The sequence below is a fragment of the Phodopus roborovskii genome, unplaced genomic scaffold (assembly GCF_943737965.1).
Source record: "Phodopus roborovskii unplaced genomic scaffold, PHOROB, whole genome shotgun sequence".
NCBI classification, from domain to species: Eukaryota; Metazoa; Chordata; class Mammalia; order Rodentia; family Cricetidae; genus Phodopus; species Phodopus roborovskii.
Window position 1 is genome coordinate 11,349,396 of NW_026126485.1, and position 24,230 is coordinate 11,373,625.

Here is a 24,230-nt window from a genome sequence, read left to right on the forward strand (position 1 = left end):
CTTTTTTTCTTCTTTATTTGTTTGTTTTGGTTTTCTTTCTTTAACAGTCCTCGCTGTCCTAGAACTAGCTCTGTAGACCAGGCTAGCAGATCCACCTACCTCTACCAAGTGCTGAGATTAAAGGCATATGCACTGACTAGCTCAAAAATTTTCTTAATTTTTTTTGGTTGGTTGGTTTTGCCTTTTTTTGGGAGGGGATCTGTTTGCTTTTGAGACATGGTTTCTCTGTATGGCCCTGGCTATTCTGGAAATTGCTGTGAAGATCAGGCTAGCCTCTGCCTCCCAGAGTGCTGGGATTAAAGGCTTGAGCCATCACCACTTAGCTTTTTTGTTTGTTTGTTTTTAAATGTGCTTTTGATTGAAATAGAATTGCATTGCTTTATGCCTTCCCTTTCCTTTAACCTGTCCCAGCTCCCTCCCCTCACGTCTTCCTTGTCCCCCTCTTTAAGTAGGTAGCCCCTTTTTCTTGATTATTTGTGTGTGTGCACGTGCACACAATTATATATGCAACTTGCTCAATCTGTTTTTGTTAGTGATAGTTGGTTTTTGAAGGATCTTAGCAAAATTTGGATAAGGTGTGAGCTAAGTAATGGTAATCTATCATTGTGAATTTCTTGATTTATGGTAATTTGTTGTACAAGGAAATGTTATTGGGGGAGAACATGAGGTAAAAGGGTAAAAGGGCATCAGATATGCCTCTCAAAAAAAAAAAAAAATTAGAAAAACCAAAAGCATGTAAGCAAAATATAGTGTAGAAATTTTTTGTACTGTTTTTTACAACTTCTATATAAGTCTGGTAACATTTCAGAATAAACTGTGAAGAAAGAAAAATATTGGAGAGGTGATAGAATAAAGATCTGCACATGATGCGTTCCATGGTATAGGCCAATGTTTCAGAGACTTTTCAACTTAGTATAATTTTTGAAAACTCTCAGTTTCAGAATACACAATTCTTTATCACATCTGGATATTTCGGTTCTGCCAGAAATAACATGTATTCAGAAAATGTGAGCATGTTTGTACATAATTCCTGTGGGTCATGTGTGTAAGAATCTACACTGTTTATAAAAATGTGAATTAACCTAACCTGGGATTTAAGGACTTTAAAACATTGTGTATGTATGTGTGTCTTATGGGAGGGGTGTGTGTATGCCTTTGGTAGGATGAGCATGTATGTGCAGGTACCAGTGGAGGCCAAAAAAGGGACTCACAAGCTGCCTAGCGTGGGTGCTAGGAACCAAACTAGGCAAGAGCAGTACACTCTTTTAAGGACTTTTTTTATGGTTATACTTTTGAGTTAGAAAGTGATAAGGTTATATCATTCTTTGATGCCTTTTTTATTTATTTATTTATTTTAGGCCACGAGAACTAGATTTTAAGTATGTAATGAAAGTGTCTTCTCTGAAAGAAAGCCTACCCGAAGCTGCTTTTAGAAGACAGAATTATTTGGAGCAGAAAGGTCTGTCAAAATGTAATGTCACAGTACATATCCTGGGCATACTGCAGTTATTGTCCACTGTCTTCCACACACTCACATACACATCTAAATTTTATCTTAAATGATTTATAAAATGGTCTGCTGTGAAAGTTATATTCCTGGGTTCCATGTTCTCCACTCATTGGAAGCCAGTTAGAACCTGACAAATTCATCTAAAATGACAAAGATATAGAATGCTCAGAAAATTGAGCAAATATACTTTAAAAAAAAAAAAAAAGCTGAAAACTCAGACCCATTCCTCTCATGTGCAACAGTTTTTATGTTTAGTTTATGTACTATTAAGATCAAAACAAATAGGAGACCAGCATTGGGAGGCAGAGGCAGGTGGATGGAACTCTAGGAGTTCCAGGCCAGCCAGGGTGACATCATGAGACCTTTTCTCAAAGACAAAAGTAAATAATGAGAAAAAAAAAAAAATGGTCCTTTAATTCATGGAACACTGATATTTTTGTCTAGTATTTATTTTGTTAATTTTATAGCAATATAAAGGAGAAAATATTTTGATTTTGTTTGAGACAGGGTCTTACTGTATAATTCTGACTGTCCTAGAACTCACTATGTAGACCAGGCTGGCCTCAAACTCAAAGAGATCTGACCGCCCCCCCCCACCACCACCACTTAGTTCTAGGATTAAAAACTCAGTATTTTGAAAGTTGTTGTCCAAAAAATACTCTCTCCCTTCTTCCTCCCCCTGACCTGATCACTCCTGTTCTCAGGCCTCCACATTCACTGCCAGTGTCCATTCTGTTCCCCCTTCTCAGTGAGCTTCATATGTCCTCCTTTGAGCCCTTCTTGTTACTTCTCTGGGTCTGTGGATTGTAGCATAGTTCTCCTTTACTGTATAGCTAATATCCACTTATGAGTGAATGAATATATACCTTGTTTGTCTCTCTTAATCTTTGTTATCTCACTCAGGGTGATCTTTTCTAGTTCCATTTGTTTGCCAACAGATTTCATGATCTCATTGATATTATTAGCTGAGTAAATACTCCATTGTATAAACATACCTCATTTTCTTTATCCATTTTTCGGTTGAGAATGTGAAAGTTGTTTTTAAGTAGATTAGAAATAAAAGTTCTGGCTGGGCAGTGATGGTCGTGCAGGCATTTAATCCCAGCACTCAGGAGGCAGAGGCAGGCAGATCTCTGTGAGTTCAAAGCCAGCCTGGTCTACAGAGTTAGCTCTAGGATAGCCAAGGCTATGCCAAGGAACCCCGTCTCCACAAACAAACAAACAAATAAATAATGTTCTGAGGCAAGGTGTGATAGCACATGCCTTTAATCCCAATTCTAAGGAAGCAAAGGCAGACAGGTCTCTATGGGTTCAAGGTCACCCTGGTCTGTATAGCCAGCCAGGAAAACATAGTGAGACACTATGTACATACATACATACATGTGTTTATGTGTTAGAGGGCAGTGGAAGTGTATGTTATCAAAACACTTAATACACATGTATAGAATTGTCAGAGAATACTCTTTAATTAAAATGTAAAATGTCTGTGTTTTTGATTCCCTCTACAGTCTGTTGCCAGGATTTCTGCTTTAATTTATATGAAGTAGAACTGTCAAACAAACAAGGGGAAAACACAGATGAACTAATTGAATACATTAAAAATAAGCAATTGGTAAGAATCACTGGTTTCAAATATAATTATTTTTTCCTTAAACTCGGAAATTGGTGCCTAATTGTTAGATGAATTATTTAACTTATTGGTAGGCTTTTCACTGTTACATATACTGACATAATTTAACTGACATTTTCATCTTTTACATCTCAGCTTACCTTTGTGTCTCATTATTCAGTTTATATTCCTGACTAAAAGAACAAGTTTTTTTCCCTCAGTCTTTTGCTTTGTTTTGTTTTTGATACATTACTTAGATATCTGGTGTATTTGTGTTAGTCACATTGCCATTTCTGAAATGCTTCTGTTAAGGCCACCTTTACCATTATCCAGTGATTTATAAAAGTTATTTCTTCTGTTTCCATAATAGAGGCAATAAGACTGAGGAATAGCTACTGGTTCAAAGAATTCTGTCATGCCATGCCTTCCAAGTGTGAGGATAGAAATAGATGCTTGACCCAGTGTTTGAGCTAGCTTTTATGATGAGTAATTTCTAAGTATTACAAAGAAAATGATGCAAATGTTAGACAGGAATGAAGGAAGTCAGGCCTTGTCTGCCCCCAAAATAGACATTTAAAAATGGGCTAGAGAGTGTTAGTCCTACTCAGTTTATAACAGTTCTCCCAGAAGTGGACAGATTGAAGAATCCTTTTTTTCTTTTTCTTTCTTTCTTTTTTTTTTTTTTTTTTTTTCTTTTTTAATTAGGCAATCATCAAATGTTTAGAAGATAAGGGATTTTTCATTTTACTTACTTCATCAGCCTTAACACCAGAACCAGGTAAGAACAAGTTTTTTGCAGTAGAAAAAATTTAATGTATTTACATTTGTTTCATAAGGTCAACCTACATTGTCTTCTGATTCTTATTCTTACAGATTTTGGAGATGAGCAGATGGGTCTACATGGTTTACATTTATTCCATTCACCTCAATCAACAGGTGAGGTTACAGTGGTGGTATCTTATTCACTCAGCCTGTTGGGTACTTTCCAGTACTCATTTTACTTATATCTCAGTAGCACAGAGCCCTTGTTAACTGTTTTTTCCCTTAAGCATCTGTCTTCCTTTAACTTTCCTAATTGACTTTCTTTGCAAGTGCTAAACTTCAGAGTGTCTCCACTTATTAACCTATCTAGCATGATACCTAAGCTTCCTTAAATTCAGCATATCCAAAATTGAATTCATTTGTTGCTCAATAGTAGCTAGAACATACTCTTTACTTGTCTGTCTAAAAGCTATGACTTGGGATTCTCATGGCTACCCTTCATATCTAGACTGGATCCTTGTTTTTGGACCATGCATTCCCAAGGTAGTATTAACCCTGAGGACAAATATTTGACTATCAGAGATAAAAAATAATTTTTTCTTTTTGTTTTTTTGAGACAAGATTTCTGTATGTAGATTTGACTGTCCTGGAACTTGTTCGGTGTACTAGACTAGCCTCGAGCTCAAGGAGATCCTCTTGCTTCTGCCTCCAAAGAACTGTGATTTAAAGATATGTGCCACTACCATCTGACCTCAAAAAATAATTTTAATCATGTATTAGTGACTTGATATCCAGGACTGCATCACCTAGGGTTATAGATATTTGCCACCACATCTGGCTGTGCTTGTCATACAAATCTATTAATGTGTTTGATTTGGTTTTTGGTTTGTGATGCTTGGATCTGAGCATGTATTTCACCATTGGACTATATCCCCAGCATAATGTCTACCTTGGTTGTTGTGTCTTCAGAGCATATATGTGTCAGACATCTAAAAAAAATAAGTGTTTGCTAAAAAAATGAATGTAACAAAACAATTTTTGTTGTTTGAATTATATTGTGTTTGAAGATAAGTGCTAAATTTAATATTTCTAGATTTATAGCCAGTATAAAAATATTTTTAAAGTTGATTTTTAAAAAAAATATTTATTTTACTTTATGTATAGGAGTATTTTGTCTACATGTAGTGACCTTAGAGAGAGGCTAGAAGAAGGCATTTGGTCCCCAGGAACTGGAGTTTGGGGTGGTTTTTGGGCCCGTATGGGTGCTGGGAACTGAACTCATGTCCTCTGGAAGAGCAGTCACTGCTCTTAATTGAAATGCCATTTCTACAGTCCCTTAAAGTTGATTTTTTAAAATACACACACACACATACACACACACACACACACACACACACACACACACACACACACGATCAAAGAAGAACATAGTACTTTTTGTTATTTTGAAACAAATAAAATAACCAGTTATACAAACAGATTGGCAAAGTATATTCACATTTATTGTATTTCTCTAAGTATAACTGATTTAGCAATCCTTAAATATTCTTTATAACTATTTAAAAGATTTTAAAAAAAGACAGATTTGTCCTAATTAACCTGATTATTCCAGGGCTGCTTCTAAGCATACTGTGCTACTTATTTCTGTTCAGATTTTTTTATTTTGGAACTGCAGAGATAGTTCTGTGGTTAAGAGCACTTGCTGTTCTTCTAGAGCGTCCAAGTTTGGTTCCCAGCACCCACATTAGGTAGTTCAGTGTAGCTCAAGCTTCAAGGGCGTCACACAAAAATTTAAAAATGTTAAAAAATAAAGATTTATAGTTACATTCTTCACTTTTTGTCGTCCCATGTTCCCATTCCTCTACTTCCTCTCCTTTCTGCTGCATCCTCGGCCTCATGCATGCTTCTTGAACCCTGTTCTACTGAGCCACATCCCAGCCTTCATTCTCCCCTTCAATTATAAACCACCAGTCTAATAACTATTACTTGCACCCAAGAAAAGCGCAGGAATACTATGTGAATGACTGAAGCAGCGTTGGATTACTTTTTCATGTATTCCTCATCGAGACAGTTTTACTTATGCCCATTCAGAACTTTAGTAGCCTCTTTCCACTTGAAATTTTGTTTAGCCAGCTTAATAGTCTTCATAGGTTTTGTGGTAAATATACTACAAAGCATGTTGACTCTTGGCCTTTCTCTCCCCTTCCCTTTCCTCCTCTCTCACCCTCTTCCCTCCTTTCACTTTCCTCCCTCCCTTTCCCCTCTCTCACCCTCTCCTCTCTGCCTCTCTCTGGTTTTTGTTTTTGTTTTTTTTTTTTTGAGACAAGGTTTCTCTATGTAACAGTGCTGACTGTCCTAGAAATCACTTTATAGAGCAGACTGGCCTTGAACTCAGATTCACCTGGTTCTGCCTCCCAAGAGCTAGAACTAAAGGTGTGGACCATCACTGCCTGGCAGCACCTACCATTTCTTTTTTTTTTTTTTTTTTTTCCGAGACAGGGTTTCCCAGTTGCTATAGAGGGCTCCTGCCTTTCCAAGCTGCTTCTGAAAGTAGTGAAGTTGCCTAGGGACTGTTCCTTTTTCATGAAGCTGTCTTTAGTAATATATACAGACCTTTTGCCGTTTCCAATATTTGTACAGTGTTAATATATTTAGCTTGGACTAATTTAGTATTTCATAATTCTGCAGATGCTTTTTTTTTTAATTTTCATAATTTCTGTTTCCATTTAATAAGCATTGGAGTTGTTTTTGTAGATTTATATTACTGGCAACTGAGATGTTTTAGAATTTTGTTAACTAGTTCATAGAGATTTGACATTCTTCTTTTTCCTCCTTTGTTAGGTTATTGCTAAGTGCCAGGTGGTGGTGGCACACACCTTTAATTCCAGCACCTGGAGGCAGGGCCAGGTGAATCTCTGAGTTTGAGGCCAGCCTATGTTACAAAGTGAGTTCCAGGACAGGCTCCAAAGTTACAGAGAAACCCTGTCTTTAAAAAAAAAAAAGACAAATATCTCCCAAAATAAAAAAGCAAAATTAATCAGAGTGAGCCAGGGAGATGAAGTACAATACAGATTTGACAGGTCAGTTAATTTTGTAGAATATAATTTCATAGAGAAGACAAAGTAGCAGTTATTTTTGTTTTTCAAGAAAGGGTTTCTCTGTACCACAGTTCTGGCTGTCCTGGAACTCAACTTGTAGACCAGGCTGGCTTCAAACTCAGCTCTACCTCTGCCTCCCGAGTGCCACTACTGCACAAGACTTCTATTGTTTTTTTCACTTACATTTGAAAGTAAGTGAAATGGGAAACATGCTGCTTGCCCTTTGGACAGTACTACTAATATAAGGTCCACTGGGTGCTGTCTAAACACCCTGTAGGTGAGATGGAGTTGGAGGCACAGTTATTTTACTCATTGTAATGCAGTATTTTTCTTATCAAATCATTTTTCAGTGTTGATGTGTATGTGTGAGATGTAAGTCTATGGAGGTATATATAAACTCATTAAACTTTTACTAGTTGACACTTAAGTTTGCATTTGCAATACTGTAACATATATAACCTGGTAGTAATTTTGAAATCTATAACATTTTCCCTGTATGTCTGAAACAGGTGTGATACCTTAATGTATGTATATATGTGTTTTAGGAGCAAGGGACTTGAAAGTTGAAGATGGCATCTCTCTGAAAGTGATACCTATTTTACCTGCCCTTAGTTGTGCACTTCTAGAAGCCAAGAAATCACTTCCTGAAAAAAGAATTCCTCCAAACATCTTAGTAAAGCATAGTTTCCAAGACCTGTATAAGGTGGACAAAAGCCTTTCATTGATGGCTTTTCAAGATGAAATGAAAGACCCTGAATTTATTGGGAAACTGTCCCATGCTTTTGACTTGGCTCCCCCACTTGAAAAGTGCCCTTCAGAGTCTCTGATTCAGTTGAAGAGTTATTTTTCTGATCCTAGTGGCTATACTCTGGATCTGTCTACCACTTTAGACTTGTTAGCAGAGCATCCTCAGTGTCCTTGCATTTCAGATGGGATTTGCGATGCTGGATTTTCTTTAGTTATGACTCCAGATCCTGAATTTCGTGACTCAGAGATGGAACTAAGAAAAGAAACTGAAACAACAAAAAAGTCTGGGAAAACTTTGAGAGTGAAGAAGAGAGCTATGGCTCTATTGACTCCAGCTTCAAATCTGAGAGTTCAGCCAAAGAGGAAGGCCAGCACATCGACTGTTATGCTGCCTAATAAACGGGTGAGCCTGGGCCGCCCTCTTTCCAAAAGAACCACATCCAAAGTAGACAGCGGATCATGCAACCCAACTCTTAAGTTAGTTAAAGGGCAGTTTCCTCAGAAGAGAAAAAGAGGTAAGAATAATGTATGTGATTATTATAACTTCACGTCAAATCCTATTATTTGACTGGATTCATATGAACTAGAGCTTACCAGTGGGTTAGAAGTTTGTTAGAAATGCCATTTTCCCCCTGAGATTTGTATGGATATGAAAGCGACTTAGATAAAAGCTGGAGACCAAGAAATGAAAAAAAAAATTAAAGTCTCAGAAGCCTGTTTCTGTTTCTCTAGTAAACCTCCAGGTGGTTCTCTCACATATTTATTACGTTCCATTCTTAGAAAGATGACTGTCTGATTGCTATATTGCTCTGGCAGGTTGTAGGAAACTGAGATCCTCTAAGAATGGATATGCCATAACAGTGTCCATTAACCAACAGCCTAAGCAACTATAAAAGGAAAAAAAAAAAAAAGTTTTTTTTTTTTTTTTTTTTTTACTGAGGGAGTACAGTGCCCACAGAAACTACAGGGGGCATCAAACACACATAAACATACACACACAGATGTACACACCAGCCCCAGTGCCAGGAGATGGAGTTCTGGGCCATTTTGAGCTGCCTGATGCCCAGGTACTGATAACCCAGCACTAGTCCTCTAGAAAAGCAGTATGCTCTCTCTACCACTGAGCCAATGCTTCATTTCCAACATTTATTTTATTGACAGATATACGGATATACTTTTGTCAGCCAACTATATGACTTTTTTCATATAACATCTGCTCAAGTTATGTTTATTGTATTTTCTCCAGCACTGGGAATTGTATTTTTTATGGGACCTCCTAAGCAGAAGGGTCAATGTAGTATGTAACCAAGGTTTCCATTCATTCGTGTATAGATCATCTCTAGCTGTCACTTTTTTTTTTTTTTTTTTTTTGGAGCTCTTTATTATTTTTTACATTCCAGTTCCCCCTCCTGCCTCTCCTTCTGCTTCCCCCCTTACCTTCCATCTGCTCCTCGGAAAGGGTAAGGCCTCCCCTAGGTCTACTAAGTCTGTCCCATCATCTCATTGAGGCAGGGCTCTGTCATTTTATATAGGGAAAGTTGGGAAATTAAGACAGATCATATGACCTTCAAAGCTGAGAGTACATATGATCTGGTTCTTCATGGGAAATGTTTACCAACCTTTTATTTCCTCTTTCTCCTTCTTCCTCTTCTTTTTTAATGATGGTAACAAAAATATACCTAAAAGTGTGCTTTCTGGAGGGGGGGACCACTTGTTCTTCCCTGTCTTTTATTGTTCCTCAAATTTGATCTTGGCCTCCCACCTGGCCTTGTGTTTCAGGACTGGGTCTCTAAAGACATCCTTGTTGACAGTTTTGTCCAAGGGGATGTCCACAGAGTACCTTGTGGATGTGAGGTGATTGTAGTTATATACTTTCACAAAGGACGTGATTTTTGATCTCTTGGCAATTTTCTTCTTGCCCATGGCAGCTGTCACTTTTCAAGGATAGTGGTCAGTTGCAGCTACCAGGGCATGGCTGTAAGAGTGGTCTGAGGGGCTATCATCAATGTTCTTCACATTGTGTCCAGAGTGTCATCCACCAGGACCAGTACCACTTTTCCAGTTTTCATGAACTTGTCCATGTTGACAAGCAAACAAATGTTCTTGGGGTTTTTGTTTGTTTGTTTTGTTTTGTTTTTTGTTTTTTTTTTGGTTGGGGGGGGACGGGTATTAGTTTTTCAAGACAGGATTTCTCTGTGCAGCTTTGTAGCCTATCCTGGAATTCACTCTGTAGACTAGCCTGGTCTTGAATTCAGAGATCCACTTGTTTCTGCCTACCTAGTGTGACGATCAAAGGCATGCACCACCACTACCTGGCTTTTGTTTTTTATTTTTAATTAGGGATGTTGGTGCCTAAGAAGCATATAGAATATGCTGGTTGCCAAGATCTGAATGTTAAGTTTGACCCTGTAATTTAATCAGTAGTCATTTCCCCATGTTTTGCTTTATTTTTAAAATCTTCCACTGATACCCAGAATTTTGTAATGTATTTCCTAGTATTACTTAGTGCCCCCCCCCCATAAAATTAAGAGAAGGGGGTTATGCTGCTAAGTGTCTGGGTCAAACCCTTCACCCAGTCTTGTCTTTCCTGCATAAGGTGCAGAAGTGCTGTCTGCGCAGTTTGTACCGAAAACCAGGCTGGACAGGAAAAAGCGAGAAGCTTCTGTATCTAAAGATTCTCTGGTAGCCACAAATGCTAAAAGAGCAAAGAAACAAGAGAAATCTCCAGGTAGAGTTGTTTCACGGCCTAAGCCACCTGTGAAAAAGTCCCCACACAAACGGAAAGTAAATGTAACAAGAGGCCGTCGGAATTCCAGAACCAGAAAGCAGCCCCAACCTGGTAAGAAACCCTCTTCCTGTAAATATGAACACTACAATTACACATCTGACGGATTGTAAGAAAATACATTGCAATATATAACAGCAGTTGAAATTTATCAATAGTATGTAGTCTAGATATGAATGACAATAATTTTGTTTCTTCTTTCTTAAGAGTTTTAGATTTGTTTTATATGTATGTTTTACCTGCATATATGTCTATGCACCATGTGCGTGCAGTGCTCATGGAGACCAGAAGGGGAGGAGTCTGGTCTCCTAGAACTAGAGTAGGGGATGTGTGTGATCTACCATGTAGGTGCTAGGAACTGAACCCAGATCCTCTACCAGAGCAATAAGTACTCTGAACTACTGAGCCATAACTAGCCTCTTAATTTCTTAATTATGCTGTTTATTTAAAAGGTAGAAAAGTAAAATAACTTTAAATTGCTACCTTTAAAACCAAATATATTATTTTAGATTATTGGCAGTTTTGAGCAAACTATATATTATTTTCTTTAAATAACTTAGAAAACCTGTAAGATTCAAACAGTAGCCTCTGCTTTAACTTTAAAGTATAAACATCCTCATTTATGACTATTTTTGCAAATAGTATCTGCTAGTGTTTGTTTGATCTAAAGCCAATTAGAAAAGGCTGTAAAATAGCCTAAAAATAATTACAAGCAGTAATTAAAAATATATTTGCTTTAAAAAGTGATGCAATTTTGAAATATTTTACTTTTGATAAAACATATACATAAGCAAAAAGCTGATCGTTGTTAGTACTGTATTTCTACCTGTTAGACATTAATTCTTTATCAGAAAGTACTGTTGTCATGTCAGTCTTAGGTCTATTTTTCTTACTTTAAGTCTTCTGTATATTTAGTCTTATGTTTTTTCTTCCAAATGGCAAAGTCATTGTGGTTCTTACATTTTCTTTATCTCTTGCTCCCATTATATTTTTAATTGATTGAGAATCTGTAACAAGTCAATATTGCTTTAAATTAAGTTATATATACATACACTACTTTTCTTGTCATCAGTATTCATTATCATAGAAACCATTACTTACAAGTGATACTCTATATAAGAAATAGATGAATATATGTAAACTATTATAACAAAAGTAAACAAAAATCAGTGTCAGTTAACAACTAAGCTGTGTTTGATTAATTTTTCCTTCCCAAACCCTCCTCATTCCAAATGATACATCTTAGGCCAGAGTTTTCCTCTCCTTAAATGCAATAATTAAATGTATAAGCTGGCCTTTTGTAGACAGGTTATTGACTCATTTCAGACCTGCTGTGGGTGATAATAAAGCATCCATTCATCTGCAAAGGGAATCGTTATATAGTATAATTGTGAGTTTTAGTTGACCGCATTTAAGAAAGATTAGTGTACAGCAAATGCCTTGCAAACCACTGGAGCATGTAATTTTTCTGGTAAGGGCAAATGATCAGAGTCCATTATTACAGAAAGAAAATTGCAATGAGATTGCCTATTTTGCAGGTAATAGTACCTTTATTGCTAAAAGTAAATTTTTTAAATACATAATTAAGTATAAAATTCATTGATCAAATATTCAACTTTTATGACCTTTTATGCATATCATTATAAAGCTGAGCATCTCTAATTATAATTTGTTTCTTGGGAAATGGTTTCTGAGAAAGTGTGTTGCAAACTATATAACACGTATTTCATGTTTCTAAATTACACCTTAACTAGAATGTAAGCACACTGAAGGCAGGACTCTGGGTTCTGTTTTTCCCACCCTCTTTTTTTTAACTCTGCATTGACCATTGATTTTCAGTTAAGTATAGGAATATGCAAGAAAAAAATGTTATATCTGTCCTTTTTGTTTTTTATTGTGAAGCTGAAAAAGACATTGTTTTACATCTTCAATCAGAAATTTCATCAGATGGTCAAAAAGATGGAACTAACCTAAGTACATCTCAACAAGAAAGTATCACCGTGATTTCTAAAGATTTTTCTGAAAACTCAATTATCAACTGTGACTCCCAGGCCTTAAATATGTTAGCTGACCTGGCATTAAGCTCTGCTGCTTCTTCCATACCATCTTGTGAGCTTAGGAACGTACCCTGCTTCTCTGAATTGCCACAAAACAATGTTTTGCTTTCTAAAGAAAATTCATTGCCTGGCACCTCTGACCATGAGTATCATAGGGGAGTTAAAAGTCAAAAAGGTACACTACTACCTAAACCATCCTCTGATGAGAAGATTGATTCAAAGTTAGACTTAACTTTTAGCCAAGAAGGAAACATGGTACCTTGTGCTCAGCCTCTTGCTATTGCCCAGCCAGCACCCCCTGAGGAAGCCCGAGAATCCTCAGATGCAAGTCAAAACTCTGTTGCTGTGGAACATTCCTATGCCTTGCTCCTTGCTGAGCAGTCCAAGAAACAGCTGCATCAGAGAAAGTTACCAAGCACTGCTTTTGCAAAGAATGGGGCAAAAGGCCCTGAAGCTGGAACGCCTATAGGAAAGGTCATGCCATTTCGGCATCTACAGAACACCTCCCCCCTGCAAAAGGTTTCTGAAGATTCATTGACTAAGCGTAAAAGTCTCTTTGTGTCTTCCAGCGTCAAAGATGTTTTTTGCTCTCGTAGTGTTTTTAGTTGTGATGGCTCCTTTAAGATCACTTTCAATTGTGAAGGAGAGTATGCATTCAGCTTAGATAGCAAATACACCAGCAACCCATTGGAGAAAACTGTTGTGAGAGCATTACATGGGTAAGTAGGAGGGGTACAGCTTTTTGTTGAATTCTGTATGGTAAGATGGGAGACTCGTGCCTGACTTTGGAAAGGAACAAATATTGTAAAGCCATAATATAGTATCAAGTGTGTGTTTGATGAAAATTACACCGTTATTGATCACATGGAGAACTTTTAAAGATGGATTTTCATTTGCATTATTTGTTCATCAAATTGATGGGAGTGAGTTTAAGTGGAATGAATGGTTCTGTGAGTCTTCCTTAAGGATTCATGGATGACTAGAGAGATGGGTCAGTGGTTAAGAGCACTGCCTGCTCTTCCAAGGGTCCTGAATTTAATTCCCAGCAGCTACATTGTTGCTCACAACCATCTGTAATGAGATCTGGTGCCTTCTTCTGGCTTGCAAGCAAACATGCAAGCCAAACACTGTATACATAGTAAATAAATTAATTTTTTAAAAAAAGATTCATGGAACTAACATACACCTTTAATCCCAGCACTCAGGAGGAATAGGCAGGCAGATCTCTGTGGTCTACAGATAGAGTTTCAAGACAGCTAGGGCTGCAAAAATAAACCCTGTTTTAAAAATTAAAACAAGGGCACTGGAGAGACGGCTCAGCAGTTAAGATCACTGACTGTTCTTGCAGAGGACTTGGGTTCAGTTCCCAGCACCCACATGACAGCTAACAACTCTCTCCAACTCCCAAGATTTGACACTGCCACACAGACATCTATGCAGGCAAAATACCAATGCAAATGAAATAAAAATAATTTTTTTAAAGTGACTTATTAGCCCTATAGTGTTTTAGGGCTTAAAAAAAAATAGCTTTCCTAGTTAAGCCTGTGGTAACCTAGAAAAAGTATGTGCTTCTAGGCAATGATTCTCAAATTTACTCTGTATATAGCCCATTTAGGAATTTCATTGGGCTGCAGTTTCTGGTGCATTTTGGGTCTACATCTCTTAACAAATTTCAGTTGTCAGTGGTAAATTACAGTCTGGAGAGGTTTTTAAGTATAGGTTTAACAAAAGCTATATCCTGAAGGTCATTAATATTAGTAAACTTTTGCATAGTGACTGGCCCACTATATTAAGTAGTAGCTGTTATTATCAAGAAGAATTAACAGCATGAAATGACATTCAGCTGTTTGTGAACCATTTCATATTTACTAAATGACATTCCATTTTACCAGATTTCTTTCCTTGCATGAGTACACACACAGAGAATTAGTTGATGTCCTAATTAGTATGACACCTGTAGCCTAACTCTATATCTGTAGCCTAACTCTAGTTCAGCCCACGTCAGCCGTCTGTCGTCTTTTTGTTTTGTGTCTATCTAGAACTGTAATCTGAAAGTAGTATAGATTTTGCTGCATTGCCCAAAGAATATTCTAATCATTATACTTTTCCAACTATTATAAGGGATAAAAGTGAAAACTAACTACAAAGCAAGTTCCAGGACAGCCAGGACTGTAACACAGAGAAACCCTGTCTCAAAAAAGAAGAAAGAAGAAAGAAAGCTAAATGAATTAACAATTCTCAACCCAACTAAAGTGATAAGAATTTGGGTAGTTGCTAGAACCATTAATCCCACAATCAACAGGCTGTCTCCAGAGTGAGTTTGTGTGGTATGAAAGACAAATGATAGTACGCTAGGAGTCAGAAGACTCAACTGTTCCATATGTTTGTGATTTGAAATAAGTCATTTAATGTTCTTACTCTTGGTTTTCTTCTCTTTAGAATGAATGGGTTATACTTCATAATCATGTGTTAAATCAACTCTTACTGCTTCATATATATAATACTTTAAAATGAACACAAATACTTATTGATAGAGGAACTTATTGTGACAATTAATTTGTATGATAATTATGACAAATAACATTTCAATTATGTTTTGTGTGTTCTTTAACATCTCAGACCCTGGAACACGGACTTGCCTGAAAATATGGAAGATGTGAAGCTTTTACTTCATATGTGGGTAGCTCTGTTCTACAGCAAAAAGAACAAAATCATTGGGTCACCTCGAAAGGTGGTAGAACACAGAAACCCAGCAAAATATGTATGCATAAATAGGTCTGTAGAATCTTTTGACCAAAGTGAAACAGAGGAGTTTTCCAGTGTGGAAAGATCCTCTGTAGACCCTCTATTGGAGACTAAGGAAGGACATGCCACCAATATGACCTTTCCTGGACCTAACTGCGTGCTTCCTTTTATTAGTCCACCAACCACCAGAGACTTGGAATTCTGTGTACAGAATGAACAGAAAGAAATGTTTACAGGAGAATGTCACCTGGAAACTTCAGAAAGCCAGAATTTCATCTATTCTTGTAATAATGAGGTGAGGTACTATTATAAATGCTAATTTATATAATTTTTCATTTTATATGTAAACATTCAAAACAAGATATTATTTAGGAAAAAAAATAGATCTTCCAGCTATGTAAAGGATTTTAATGCCCCAAACATAATTTCCATAAAGTGTTCCTCTGTATTGTCCATGGACAGGTTTTGTCTACCATCTTCACTGAACAAGATACAGGCCTTCCTTTATAACCAGGGGCCTTGAACTCGATATTTTCCTGATCAGCCTTCTGAGTACTAGAATTAACAGGCATGTGCCTTCCCCTCCTATCACCCCCCCCACACACACACACACACACACATACACCTCATCGTCTTCTGAAGGAGAAAAACAATGAGCTGGGATATAGCTAAGAGGAACAATGCTCACCTGATGTGCAGAGTGGCCTAACTTCAGTACTGTGTACAAAAAAAAAAAAAAAAAACTAATTTGGTGGGTTTGCTTATCTTACCAATAAGATAATTTCTTATAGACGAAGAAAACTCAAAAAACAAACTAAAAATAACCATACCCTTTTTTCATATATGTAACTTCCCTTACCCTATTTAACTGTTTGGTTTTTTTGTTTTTGTTTTAACTTTTGTCATTTCAGGTAACTAGAGATAAAGCCAAACAAGAATTATCAGATATACCTAAGACTCCTAATGTGGGGCTTTCTGGTGTTGCAAGTGGCCAAAGTGATGGATCTTGTATTCCCAGTGAAGATAAAACCTTCCAGAGCACAAAGATGGTTTCTTGCAATGACTCTGTCACACAAGCCACCTTGACCACAGCTTCTGATGGAGCCAGGAGTGAGTCAATGATGTGTCAGCAATCTGTGGTCAGCACCCTTGAGAACAAAGTTGATACTTTCCATCCATCACTACTGATAAAAACAGGTGCTGTCCAGGAAGTTATCCAGCATAGCAGTCCCATCAGTGATAACTGTACACCCTGTGTGGAAAGGACAGATGATAGTGTAGAATATATGATGATTAATCTGGAGCCCGTTACTCTTGCTTTTGAAAAAACTGCCTATATACCACTCCATAAAGAAGTAAATACAGCTGACAAACCTACAGGCTTTAATACGGAGCCAATTAAACAAGTATCCCCTGCCTTGAGTATTCATTATCCTCTGTCTACATTGGAAAAGGCACAAACACAATATACTAGGGACATTCCTTCTCTTGCCATTTCAGAATATAAAGAGAGTAAGTGCCTTTCTCCCTTCTCCCTAAAAAAGGAAACACCTCCTGAAAGCCTGTGTCCATTACAGAAAGAGATTCCTCCTCCAACACCATCAGCTGATAAAGGATTGATAACAGAGGCACTGTCATTAGTTAAAAGTTCTAGTGATTCATTAGCCAGTGACAAAACAAAATGCCCACAAGATGCCTTTCTACAAACTCAGAATGGCTTCCACATGTCTTTAGATGAGGTCCTCCTAGAGCCATCACAAGTTAAAGTATCGTCATCAGCCTCTGCTACTCTGGGAAACAAGCAGTCCCTTAAGTGTATTCCAGCAATAAGTAATATATCAGATGGCTCTTCAGAAGTAAGGAATAATGACAAGAGTAGTCTGAACCAAGAAAAGGCTTTGCAAGCATTTAATTCACTATTTCCCAAACAAGCTGATCTGTCTATGAATAGGGAAGAGGCTAGCATGAAGTTGCCAGGGGAAGATTCTGATATTGACCTAACTCTAACTGTATCACCACGTACAAGCCCCAGGGAGGAAATGGCAGCAGGTGAAATTGAACAGTTGCAAAGGGCCCCAGTATCAAATTTAGGACTACAGAGGAGAACTGAAGAAATGATTGAACCAGAAGCACAGGCGAGCTGCATAAAAAACAAAGAATTCAGTTCAGCTAGCTTTATGTCAGTGTTTCCTGTGGAACCCAGAGTACCAGTAAAAGAGCCACAAAGCAGTGATCTGAAACCAGGTACATTAATGCTTTCTAAAGAAAATTGTGCCCCTAAGGTTGCAGAGGAAAGTAATGTTCCCTCAGGCTTTCCCTTTGGTCCTCTAATAGAAGAAGTGTCACCAGCTTCTAGTCCTGATCACGTAGTACAAACTGAAGAAACACAACCATCTCTATGTTGTTTAAAACTTCATGGTACGCAGTCTGAGAAAAGTAACAAGTTCTCCCAGATCAAGTCAGGAGATTTAACCATACCAGAAAAGGGAAATGGTTTTGTTGGTCCTACGACTTCAATGGGACAAGATAAGTTAACTCATGTACAAATACAGCTTTCAGCTGAAACGCCACAGATATTAAATAATGCAGGAATAGAAGGCAGAGAAACTGTGCCTGGTGAGATAACTGAGTTCAGTGCCCCAAGTGAACACATTGAGAGTTTATCCTTCTCAGAAAGGGTGCACTGCTATGATGCAGAATTAAACAAGCCTACCTCGCCCCCCAAATACGGAGGTAACTCCAAGCCTTTTGAAAAACTGATAAAATCAGGAAACCCATTGCAGGCAGTTTGTATGGAGAACAAAAATCTAGACATAAAACCTTTTGCCTTGGAGTCCAGTATACCCTCATCTAGTCCTAGAAAAGTTGAAAATAAGTCGTTGGCAGACACATTGGTTTCTGTAACCACTGTAAGTGCGGTAGTGAACACGTCATTAAAACAGACTACCTCTAAAAAGAATAAAAATATCTGTGACAGTGATTTGAAAACAGAGGGTGATATTAATATGCAGGCTGTGTCAGTGAACTCTGCCTCCATTGACAAAACTGAGGTTCTACAGACCAACAGGCACCCAAAGATCTCAAACTTTGTTTCCTCCTCTGGCCATGCTCAGTGCACCGATTACACAAAACCAGTAAGTGTAGAGCCAGGGTTTCAAACACAGGAAATACAAACAGCTAGAATGGCCAGCTTACTTCAGAATATTGGAACTGATTTACATGAAGAAAGGATGGATCTCAGTGCTATTGGCCTTCATTCTAACTCCACATTGACAAAAGGTGAGCAAAAAACAATTCATGTGCTACAGAACACATCAAAATATGAAGAAAAAAAACCCTTGAATGATGGCATTTACCCCCAAAATGCTCATTACCAAAATACAGCAGACATCAGTAAAAGTATCAATGAAGAGCCTTCTGCTTCCTTTGTCCCAGAATCTGTTGACTCTATTTGTGGAGTCTACAAAGAACATACTACCAAGGCAGATTCTGAAACACTGAGCAAGAATACAGAGATAAGTGTAAATGCTTCCATGTGCTGTGGATCACTTTCTGAAGACACTGATCAGGATTTTCTCGATCATACAAACTGCAAATTAAACATGGAGAATTTGTGTACTTTGAGAAGTAGTCATGCAAACCAAAAAGATGCTATAAAAGTTAGCAATGACTCTTTCACAGGCTTAAACATCAGTGATAATAACACTTGGGTATATTCTAGCAAAATTTCAGAGCTGGAAACACACATTCCACACAGAAGCTGGGACACAGAACTGTGTCCTATCTCAACAAATAAGAATATGCCACGCTATGTCCAGATCCCAGATTCCCATGGTATCCCCAGGACTTATGCTAACTTTACTATAACAAAGGAGTCCAGAGATACCACAAGAACATTGCATAGCCTGAAGAGGCATCAGAATTTCACTGCAAACTGCGGCCTTCTTAGTTCCTGGACTAGCACTTGGCATGTGGCAGATGACCTCACTCAGAATACTTTAGACCTGGAGTACTTGCGTTTTGATCATAAACTAAAACAAATAATAAAGAAGCAGGATTCTCAGCAGTCTTCCCCTATCACCAACAGTTTCTCTAAGGAGTCGCTTAAACAAATTTCAGTTGGAACATGCCCTTCAACACAAACATCTGATGCCTCCCTTCTACATCTTCCATTTAAGAACCGAAGCCCTATTCTGGTGACAGTTGTACACTCAGACACCAGGCAGCAGAGCCATTGGCGAAGAGGCCACTCACCTAGCAATCTAGACAGTTCTTCCTTTCTTTGGAAGGAGAAACATAGTCAAAGTAGAAATCTTAATTCTGAAAGAAGTCAGACTGTTCCAGTCCACCTCAATAAACTGAAATACAACAGTACTTTGAAAGAAGCTAGAAATGATATTTCACTTATTCTAAATGAATATGCTGAGTTTAATAAGATTATGATGAACAGCAACCAAATTGTTTCCCAAGATAAAGAATTAAGTGTAGCTTCTCCAGAAGCTGTGTCCCAGGAGACATGTCAGCCAAGACAGTCGGTATCCTACAAAGATGTGATCACAGACTTATGTGCCACTCTGCATATCAAACTAAAAGGAGTTATGAGGGAGGCTTGTAAGAGCCCTTTCTGGTTCTACCTCGTTGAAACAGAAGATAAGTCATTCTTTTTAAGAACAAAGGTAAAGTACCAGCTTACTCTTATACTTAATTATATTCTAATTTTATTTTAGAAGTAATAAAGTTTGTGCTTAAAAAGAAATGGTATAGGTATAGAAATGTGGTAGGTATTAATCTTCAGATTTTTGTCTGTATATTTACATGGCAGGTATTATCAGCAACTCAAATGGAACATAAATTCCAAGAGGACAAAAATGAAAAGCTAATGGTGAATCAGGACAAATGCTGGCATCCCCCAAGTCAGGCTTTCACATGTTTACATGTGTTTTCAATGACCACATCCTTACCTTAGTTTTTTTTTTTTAAAGAAAAACTATTCCAGGGCAGGGGAGATGGCTCAATCAGTAAAGTGCTAGCCATACATTCAGGAAGGCCTGAACACAGCACTCATACAAAATGCTGTGCAGATGGTGGCCTGTAATCCAAATCCTGGGAAGGCAGAGGTTGGCAAATCCCTCAGGCTTTCTGGTCAGCCCTTCTAGCTGAATAGGTTAGCTCTAGGTTTGGTGAGATACCCTGTCTCAAAACGATGAAGATCAATAGAAGACACCTGATGTCAACTCTGGCCCCCATGTTCATATATAACACAAAAAATCACACACCAAAATGTCTGTCATTGAGAAAAAGGAAAATAGGTAATGATAACTTACAAAATAAAGGCATGTCTACCATATAACATTTTGTGAAAAGTAATCTTTGTACTAATTCAGACACATTCAGCTTAGTGCTGCAGAGATAAAGCCATATGGGGGTGACAAAAGACAAGGTACAGGACACAGGTACCAGAAGGGACAAGTGCATAGTGGGGGGGGGGGCGGAGCTTGGTCAATGCCATTGGACATACAGTTCATTGTCAAGAGTTTGGAGACAGTAAAAAATAATGCAGTAAAAAATAATGCCAGGGAAGGGCTCACTATAAATACATTATATTGAGACTTCATCCTGAGGTCACTGGAAAGATTTATAATGTTTTTTAAAAAATAAATAGCAGGGATTGGAGGGATGGTGCAGCAGTTAAGAATACCTACTGTTCTTACAGAGATCCTGGAATTGGTTCCTTGCACCTACACCATTACTCATAACTGTCTATAGGGATCCTCTTGTTTGTATAGTGAATGTATTGAAAATGTTGACAGTATTTCACCATGTGACCACTGTTTATAATAAAAAGCACTTTGTACAAAGATAGAATTTTTAATTGAACACATACTTAAAATAAACTTATGAGTAACATGCATTCAAGACCACAATGCTTGTGGGTGTGGTAACTGACACCTATAATCCCAGCATTTGGATGGCTTAGATGGGAGAATCAGAGAAGCTGTGAAACTAGCCAAGCTACAGAGTGAGATCCTGTCTCACGAAAACAAAACAGTACAGTAATTTTTTAAGTCTTGGAAACATATGCTGAGAAATTCTGGTAAGTCCTGAACTATTCTTTGGTGATAGGATACAGACCTGTTTGTAAGATGAGGAAGATCAGCAAATAGTGATGGCTCAATCTTAAGTATTCCAGTTGACACTTTCCTAAAAGATTTTCTTCAAAAATTATGCTGTCCCTTTTGAGTGATAAGGATTCAAGGCAAAGTAATACATTAGAAAGACAATAAATGTTCTGACTGACTGGGGTGTAATTGGGGTTTATAGTGGCAAGCCATAATCCTAAGTGAAAAAAAAAAAAAAAAAACATAAAAGAGTCATAAGGGACCAACAGTGGTGGCACATACCTTTAATCCCAACACTTGGCAGGCACTGGTAGGCAACTCTCTGTGTTCAAGGCCAGCCTGATCTGCAGAGGAGTTCCAGGACAGCCAGGGCTATACAAAGGAACTCTCAAGAAACAAAGAGTCATAAGAGAGGTGGGATTGAGGAAGTTCTTTCATAATGCTGCACATTTACCTTCCCAGTGAGGTTTCACAAGGAGCCACTCTGAGGCAAAGTCAGAAATAAGTAGTTTGTTACCCTTTTATTCAGATATGGACCACCAAGGAACAATTAATTCTTCAAATTGGTTCCCATTAGTGGTAAAGGAACTCACTGGTATGTTGATAAAGTTCTGGCTATATATTAAAAGTAATGGAATTATGTAAACACCCAGCAACCCTGTTCTGTTTCACTCCCTTGAAAGTGAAACTTCATTTATGTGAATTTGTTTGGTATTTTGTAGATATAAACTGCTTTATCTTTAAAATAAACTTCTTGGGCTCTTGAGATGGGTCAGTAAGAGAATGCATCTGCCACCAAGTCTGACAACCTGAGTTTGATACCCAGGACCCACATGGTAGCAGAGAACCAAATCCTGAAAGTTATTCCCTGACCTCCACATACAGTTCATGGCGTGTGTGTGCACCCACTTACATACATATACACTAACAATTTTATAACTAAAAACTTAAATTAGGTTCATAGTAGTTTGTATTTATTTAGTAATAAGACCAGTAGCTATTTATGTCACCTAGTAAATTAGAATTTGCTTTTTTGATGTATTGTTACATGCTTTTGTTTCATATTAACATGTGTTGCTGAATAGCTGAGACTGGCCTAGAACTCATGATCCTTCATTAGTCTCCCAAATGCCAAGAATGGATGCACCACCATATCCAGCTTGTTAATATAAAAGTTGTACCTAGGTATGGTGGCATATACCTTTAATCCCAGTACTTGAGAAGCAGAGACAGCTGGATTTCTGTGAATTTGAGGCCAGCTTGGTGTACATAGTGCATTCCAGGACAGCCAGAGCTCTTAAAGCTTGTCTTTAATTAAAAAAAAAAAAAAAAAAAAAGGTTCTGTACAAGTATCCCTTTTTAGTAATGGCTGTTTGTAAATCTTTCAGAGCATTCTAAAGAAAGGAGGCCATTCAGAAATTGAACTTCTGGATTTCTGTCAAGCTTTTCAGAGGGAGAATGAGACACTGTTAATTATCATCAAAAATGAAGACATAATATCACATTTACATCAAGTAAGTTTGGGATCTCACAGTAAAAAGAAATAGATTTTAGGTCCTGAAATTGTTCTGCAGTATTGTGACCCATCCCTGCTATTCTGTGCATTCTGTGTAGGGGAATAACTGACATATTTCCATTGGATCTTTAGTAGGAAGATACTGGGGGGAGGAGGGTACAGTGTGATATACTCTGGAATCCCCAGGGGTCTGTCTGTACGTTAGGTTGTTATGTTAACTGAGGAGAAACTATGGAAAAATGTGAACCAGTACTAAATATTCCCACTTTAAAGAATTTTTTTATTACTTGATATCTATTAAGAAAATCATGCTTTAAAGGGACTTATATTACCTGCTAGCTGATAGGAAATAATTACTTGTCCCAAGGAACAACTTGTAGACACAAGCTAGTGACAAGGTCTCAGTGGAGTTGGTACCACCAGGTGTGTTGGAAACATGAGATTGTATGACTTTAAACTATCTATAGGTTCCTGAATTTCAGACATGTTCTTCTTTCATGAACTGTTTCTAGAGTCCTCTATTTAATGAATTTTGATGAGCTAATGGCTATTCATAATAAGATAAGAACTGCTCTTTATGTATGGCAAATTGTCAATAGTCCCGGTTGAAGATATTTTCAGCTGCTCATGGTCTTTAGAACCTATGAGAATGTTAAATAATGCTTACATGTACCTTTCTTCATGTGAGTCCTTTTATGTCTAACAGATTCCTTCCCTGCTGAAGCTAAAGCATTTCCCCAGTGTCGTCTTTGCTGGGGTGGACAGCCCTGAAGACATTCTGAATGACACCTACCAAGAGCTCTTTCGCTCCGGTGGCTTTGTGGTATCAGATAATGAGATACTAGAAAGTTTAACTTTAGGTTGGTCTTTTACTTTGAAATCTCCCGTCAGGTCAATTTCTACTTACCCAGTGACACAAATATTGTTTAATCAAAAAGAAATCAACTCTAAAGAAATCGATTACCACATATTGAGGGCTTACTTTGTGTCAATTGCTGCACTAAATGCTTTTACTAAATCATTTTTAACACTTGGCAAGTCAGCAACATTTTAAGTTTTTTTTTTTTTTTTTTTTTTTTTAAGAATGAGTTAGTTCTCCATTTCTGATGGCACAAGACTTAAAATCCTTAACAAAAATATTCTTTTAAAAGTGGCTTCTAAAAGTCATCCTGGTTAATACCTTTAACACTGCAATGAGAATTTACTTCTATTGGCAGGTTTTTTGTGTTTGTTTTTTTTTTTTTTTTAATAAGGTATAATCTAAACCTGCTTTAACTCTGAT

The 24,230-nt window shown here is 37.5% G+C and overlaps 1 protein-coding gene across 5 annotated transcripts in view; it reads left to right on the forward strand.

The window, feature by feature from the left end:
- Tasor2 (transcription activation suppressor family member 2) overlaps positions 1 to 24,230 on the forward strand; it is a 39,176-nt gene that overhangs the window by 10,573 nt on the left and 4,373 nt on the right. For 4 of the 5 annotated variants that reach the window (XM_051194809.1, XM_051194810.1, XM_051194807.1 and 1 more), the window contains exons 6-16: positions 1,359 to 1,459; positions 3,019 to 3,122; positions 3,825 to 3,897; positions 3,993 to 4,055; positions 7,525 to 8,241; positions 10,323 to 10,565; positions 12,414 to 13,287; positions 15,188 to 15,608; positions 16,225 to 19,989; positions 22,821 to 22,946; positions 23,655 to 23,808. In XM_051194809.1, the coding sequence (XP_051050766.1) occupies positions 1,359 to 1,459; positions 3,019 to 3,122; positions 3,825 to 3,897; positions 3,993 to 4,055; positions 7,525 to 8,241; positions 10,323 to 10,565; positions 12,414 to 13,287; positions 15,188 to 15,608; positions 16,225 to 19,989; positions 22,821 to 22,946; positions 23,655 to 23,808 (6,641 nt within the window). The remainder of the gene's footprint in view (positions 1 to 1,358; positions 1,460 to 3,018; positions 3,123 to 3,824; positions 3,898 to 3,992; positions 4,056 to 7,524; positions 8,242 to 10,322; positions 10,566 to 12,413; positions 13,288 to 15,187; positions 15,609 to 16,224; positions 19,990 to 22,820; positions 22,947 to 23,654; positions 23,809 to 24,230) is intronic. The other variant, XM_051194811.1, reaches the window with a different exon arrangement.